At 39.4% G+C, this 6,000-nt stretch overlaps 1 protein-coding gene across 1 annotated transcript in view; it reads right to left on the reverse strand.

Annotated features, from left to right (window-relative positions):
• LOC112850003 (phospholipid scramblase 4) overlaps positions 1-5,680 on the reverse strand; it is a 28,012-nt gene extending 22,332 nt beyond the window's left edge. The window contains exons 1-3 of the mRNA XM_086674486.1: positions 5,158-5,680; positions 1,924-1,951; positions 729-839 (exon numbers count right to left, since the gene is read on the reverse strand). Coding sequence (XP_086530612.1) covers positions 729-839; positions 1,924-1,930 — 118 coding nt within the window. The 5' untranslated portion in view covers positions 1,931-1,951; positions 5,158-5,680. The remainder of the gene's footprint in view (positions 1-728; positions 840-1,923; positions 1,952-5,157) is intronic.
• Between the last annotated feature and the right edge of the window lie 320 nt (positions 5,681-6,000).

Genomic DNA, 6,000 nt, shown 5'->3' on the forward strand with positions numbered 1-6,000 from the left:
TGCCTGAGTTGTTCGTGTTAGCCATTCTGATAGGTGTGAGGTGGTATCTCCTTGTGGTTTTGATTTGTATTTCCCTGATGATGAGTGATGTGGAGCATTTTTTCATGTGCCTGTTAGCCATGTACAGATAATTCTTTCTGCCAGGCATGGTTCCTTCCTCCTTTTCTTTGAGTGAGAAACTCCTCAGCAAGCCAGAAAAATTTGACTTCCTCAGTTAGGTCTTCCCTCAAATCCTTGTTAGAGCCAGTTACTGTCATCTTGGCCCTACAACATCTTCTTCATGTTTTCATAACGGAGCAAAGAGAATGCCATGAGGATTTGTACAACCTCCTTCCTCAGCAGCCCACAAATATATTCTAATTGACATCTGGTAAACTACTTGGCACCCTGGAAGCTTCCAATACTTATTTACTGAATCACTCAATTAATTACTCTTAAAAGCAATCATGGGGCGCCTGGGTGGCGCAGTCGGTTAAGTGTCCGACTTCAGCCAGGTCACAATCTCGTGGTCCGTGAGTTCGAGCCCCGCGTCAGGCTCTGGGCTGATGGCTCAGAGCCTGGAGCCTGTTTCTGATTCTGTGTCTCCCTCTCTCTCTGCCCCTCCCCCGTTCATGCTCTGTCTCTCTCTGTCCCAAAAATAAATAAACGTTGGAAAAAAAAAAAAAAGCAATCTTAACTATTATCGTTTTCTGGAGAGGTAAAAAGAACCTTTCTGAATATTAACTCACCTGGTACAAAATGGGAATTATAGTCAGGAGGTGCATCAGGCCTTTGATCAGGAGACTTTATCTGATTGTCCTTCTCATCTGCAGGTTGCTCAGGGGCTGTGGGGATCACACCTTGGGAAAGGGAGAGGGGACATGATTTACAATGGAAGTGATAATGTAATAACAGAATATATTCATTTTTTCTTACCCATGAATCTAACTATGAAACACACTACTATATTTTAAAGACACATGATTCTTTATGTATATTAGCTTTTAACCTCTTAATATGTATTGATGAATTTTCAGGCTGACTATAGATTAAAAAAAAAACTAAGCGATTATTCACATTGTGCTATGATCAAAGCAACACACTTTTACGTTAGTGGTCTGGCTGACTTCATGCTGATTCCCACCTACTTGAACTCCTTGCACATTTGCAAAAACTGTTTTCCCCACTGTATGTTATGGAGAACACAGTCATATATAGAGTGAATCTTATTTTTTCCCTAACCTCTTTTGGAAAATGACTGTGTTCAAATAAATTCAAAACATAACATGATAAATACATAATGGCTTACAATGCAGTGGTACCACACATAACTCATTTAGAGGTGGTTTAATCTACCTCTCCAGTAAAAGCAACATTGCTTGCTGTAAATACTGCAAGGGAGGAACTGAACTCACTTTCCATGACGCTATCTTGTCCTCTTGTTGCAATCAGAGCAATGTCTCCTTGTATTCCCTACAAGGAAAAATTCTGAATCTCTTCACCAACTGACTTTTATTGCAAGAAAAGCCCAAGTCCCATAAATGTGGTATTTCTTGCCTTGTCATCTCCTGCATTGCTGGGAAATGCAGCCCTGCTTTTGAGCCCTCCTCTATGCGGGCAGACTGTCATCACAGGTTAATTAAGATTATACTCCTCTTTGCAGATTTACTTCCTTACTTTTGTTTCCTTTACGTTATTTTCCCCACATATTTGAGAGATCTTTCAGTACATACGTGCCCACGTAACTCCCTTTTAATCCTTTTCTGCCAAAGGTAGATAGAAATGTTCACATGTATAAATGAACATATACAAGTTTTCTCTAAATGCTAAAAATAAATAAATAAATAAACCTCAAAAGGAAATAAACTCCAATTTTTTAGGAAAAAAATCACACAATTCACATTTGAAAATAAAGCGTATTAAAATTTATTCATAAAAATTTACCTGACATTATGAAGAATTCCAATTAGTCCTGAAAAATAAAACATTTTTTTAAGTTTATTTATTTTGAGAGAGAGAGAGAGAGAGAGAGAGAGAGAGAGAATGAGCAGGGGAGAGGCAGAGAGAAGGGGACAGAGGATCTGAAGCAGGCTCTGAAGCAGGCTCAGTGCTGACAGCAGAGAGCCCGAAGTGGGGCTCAAACTCACGAACTGTGAGATCAAGACCTGAGCCAAAGTTGGACGTTTAACCGACTGAGCCAACCCAGACACCCCCAAAATAAAACATTTTAATACTTTAAGATATATGTATGGTTACTATTATGACTTAGTGATACATGTAAAGATCTGTAATTTTTTTAGCTGTCAGTTTCCTTTCATTCATTCCTTCATCAATTCAACAAATACTTACTGAGCACCTATTATGTATCAGGCACTATTATGGATGTTGAAAATATAGCAGTATGAAACTAATATAACACTGTATGTGAACTATACTGGAATTAAAATAGAGGAAAATAAAGAAAGTATAGCGGCAAACCAGATGGGCACTCCTGAAGCTTATATTCTAGTGGAGTGAGACCTAAAAACATGTCAAATACGTAAGTTTAAATTTAGATACAGATAGTAAATTTAAATTTAGTTTTAGATAGTCACATAATTTACATTTGAGATAAATCATAATAATGTGTTCACAAAAGACCTATATACCTGGCTGACATTTTTGAAGAGTTCTAATGAGTACTAAAAATAAAATGTTTTAAAGCTCTAATATATTTACACCAACTTATATATACATTATTACTTAGTAATACAAGTAACAGGTTTTGTGGGGTTTTTTAAAGTTTATTCATTTAATTTGAGAGAGCACACACATGTGAGCAAGTGAGGGAGGGGCAGAGAGAGTCCCAAGCAGACTTCATGCTCAATGTAGAGCTTGATGCGGGTCTCAGTCTCACAACCGTGAGATCATCAGATACTTAACCAACTGAGCCACCTGGATGCTCCATTTTGTGATTTTTGTCTACAAAAATTACATTTTGTAATTTGAATTACATTTGTAATTCATTTGTATTTTTCAATTACAAATTCAATTACATTTGTAATTACATTTGTAAAGTGAATTACATTTCACTAAGTTTTGTATTAATTCAACAAATATTTACTGAGCACCTACTGTGTAGGCACTACTATAGATGTTGAAAATACAGTAATAAACCAGAGAAACAGTTGCCCATCATGCCAGAGATCCTAATTTAGTGCCATGAGATTAAAAACACCTTAACAAATATTTCAGATTAAACTGAGGTAGTACAATTCAATGCAATCCCAATCAAAATTGCACCAGCATTCTTCTCGAAACTAGAACAAGCAATCCTAAAATTCATATGGAACCACAAAAGGCCCCGAATAGCCAAAGTAATTTTGAAGAAGAAGACCAAAGCAGGAGGCATCACAATCCCAGACTTTAGCCTCTACTACAAAGCTGTCATCATCAAGACAGCATGGTATTGGCACAAAAACAGACACATAGACCAATGGAATAGAATAGAAACCCCAGAACTAGACCCACAAACGTATGGCCAACTCATCTTTGACAAAGCAGGAAAGAACATCCAATGGAAAAAAGACAGTCTCTTTAACAAATGGTGCTGGGAGAACTGGACAGCAACATGCAGAAGGTTGAAACTAGACCACTTTCTCACACCATTCACAAAAATAAACTCAAAATGGATAAAGGACCTGAATGTGAGACAGGAAACCATCAAAACCTTAGAGGAGAAAGCAGGAAAAGACCTCTCTGACCTCAGCCGTAGCAATCTCTTACTCGACACATCCCCAAAGGCAAGGGAATTAAAAGCAAAAGTGAATTACTGGGACCTTATGAAGATAAAAAGCTTCTGCACAGCAAAGGAAACAACCAACAAAACTAAAAGGCAACCAACGGAATGGGAAAAGATATTTGCAAATGACATATCGGACAAAGGGCTAGTATCCAAAATCTATAAAGAGCTCACCAAACTCCACACCCGAAAAGCAAATAACCCAGTGAAGAAATGGGCAGAAAACATGAATAGACACTTCTCTAAAGAAGACATCCGGATGGCCAACAGGCACATGAAAAGATGTTCAGCGTCGCTCCTTATCAGGGAAATACAAATCAAAACCACACTCAGGTATCACCTCATGCCAGTCAGAGTGGCCAAAATGAACAAATCAGGAGACTATAGATGCTGGAGAGGATGTGGAGAAACGGGAACCCTCTTGCACTGTTGGTGGGAATGCAAATTGGTGCAGCCGCTCTGGAAAGCAGTGTGGAGGTTCCTCAAAAAATTAAAAATAGACCTACCCTATGACCCAGCAATAGCACTGCTAGGAATTTATCCAAGGGACACAGGAGTACTGATGCATAGGGGCACTTGTACCCCAATGTTCATAGCAGCACTCTCAACAATAGCCAAATTATGGAAAGAGCCTAAATGTCCATCAACTGATGAATGGATAAAGAAATTGTGGTTTATATACACTATGGAATACTACGTGGCAATGAGAAAAAATGAAATATGGCCTTTTGTAGCAACGTGGATGGAACTGGAGAGTGTGATGCTAAGTGAAATAAGCCATACAGAGAAAGACAGATACCATATGGTTTCACTCTTATGTGGATCCTGAGAAACTTAACAGGAACCCATGGGGGAGGGGAAGGAAAAAAAAAAAAAAAAGAGGTTAGAGTGGGAGAGAGCCAAAGCATAAGAGACTGTTGAGAACTGAGAACAAACTAAGGGTTGATGGGGGGTGGGAGGGAGGAGAGGGTGGGTGATGGGTATTGAGGAGGGCACCTTTTGGGATGAGCACTGGGTGTTGTATGGAAACCAATTTGACAATAAATTTCATATATAAATAAAAGAAATATTATATATATAAAAAAATAATAAAAATAAACTGAGGTAGTACAGTTATAAAGAAACAAAATAAACAGTTCAGGAAAAACATGGATGGCAGTCCCAGGAGGTTCAGGGAAAGCCTCTCCCAGGAGGTAACTTTGAGGTATTTGAACTACAAAAGGCGGCATTACACTAAAAATGTAGGAAGAGAGTTGTAGGACAACAGGAAATATGTGCAAAGGCCCTGAGGTGGCACGGAGTTCGGAATACTCAAGGGTGACAAAGAGGTCAGGTATGACTGGGACACAAGGAATGAGGAGAATGGAGGGAAGAGATGGAGACAAGCCTGATCACACCTGAAGGCTGAGGCAAAACATTTGTGATTTGCTGTAACTGCAGCTGGGAAATCTTTGGAGGACTTTCATCAGTGGAGTGATGGGATCTGATTACACTTTATCTTGAGGGGGCAAGAGTGGAAGTACGCAGTGAAGACGGATGGCAGCAGTAATCCAGGTGAGCCCGATGCTGGCTTAGACAAGCAGGTAACATGGAGAGGGTGAAATGTGGTCAGAAGCAGAACCTGCAGGAGTTTCTGATGCACTAAGAGGAGTCAAGACTGGGTGTCAGTGTTGAGGCCAGGGTACCTGAGTTGATGACAATGCCATTAACTGAACTAGAGAGGAAGATGGTAGGGAAAATGGCGGGGACTGGGGAGGGTAGGAATCAAAAGTTCAGGGGCGCCTGGGTGGCTCAGTCGGTTGAGCGTCTGACTTCGGCTCAGGTCATGACCTCATGCTCATGAGTTCCAGCCCCATGTTGGGCTCTGTGCTGACAGCTCGGAACCTAGAGCCTGCTTCAGATTCTGTCTCTCCCTCTCTCTACCCCTCCTCCGCTCATGCTCTGTCTCAAAAATAAACAAACATTAAAAAAAATTTTTTTTTAAGTTCAAACTAGGCATGTTTTAAGAGACCAAAATAAGCTTATTTCATTTAGATAAACAGCAGATATATGTAAACATTATGAGAATAACTCAAGAGAAATAAACCAGAAGTTGAGATGGGATTTGAAACAAGGGGTGGGGAGAGATTTCAGGAATTCATTCAAGATAATAAAAAAAAGTTATTATCAGGGAAAGGAATTTTAAGATTTTTGAGTTCTGGATGGTAACAATTAAAAAGGAGAACATCAACAAAGGCTAT

The sequence above is a fragment of the Puma concolor genome, chromosome C2, assembly GCF_028749965.1.
Source record: "Puma concolor isolate L17-30 chromosome C2, mPumCon1.1.hap2, whole genome shotgun sequence".
Lineage (NCBI taxonomy): Eukaryota > Metazoa > Chordata > Mammalia > Carnivora > Felidae > Puma > Puma concolor.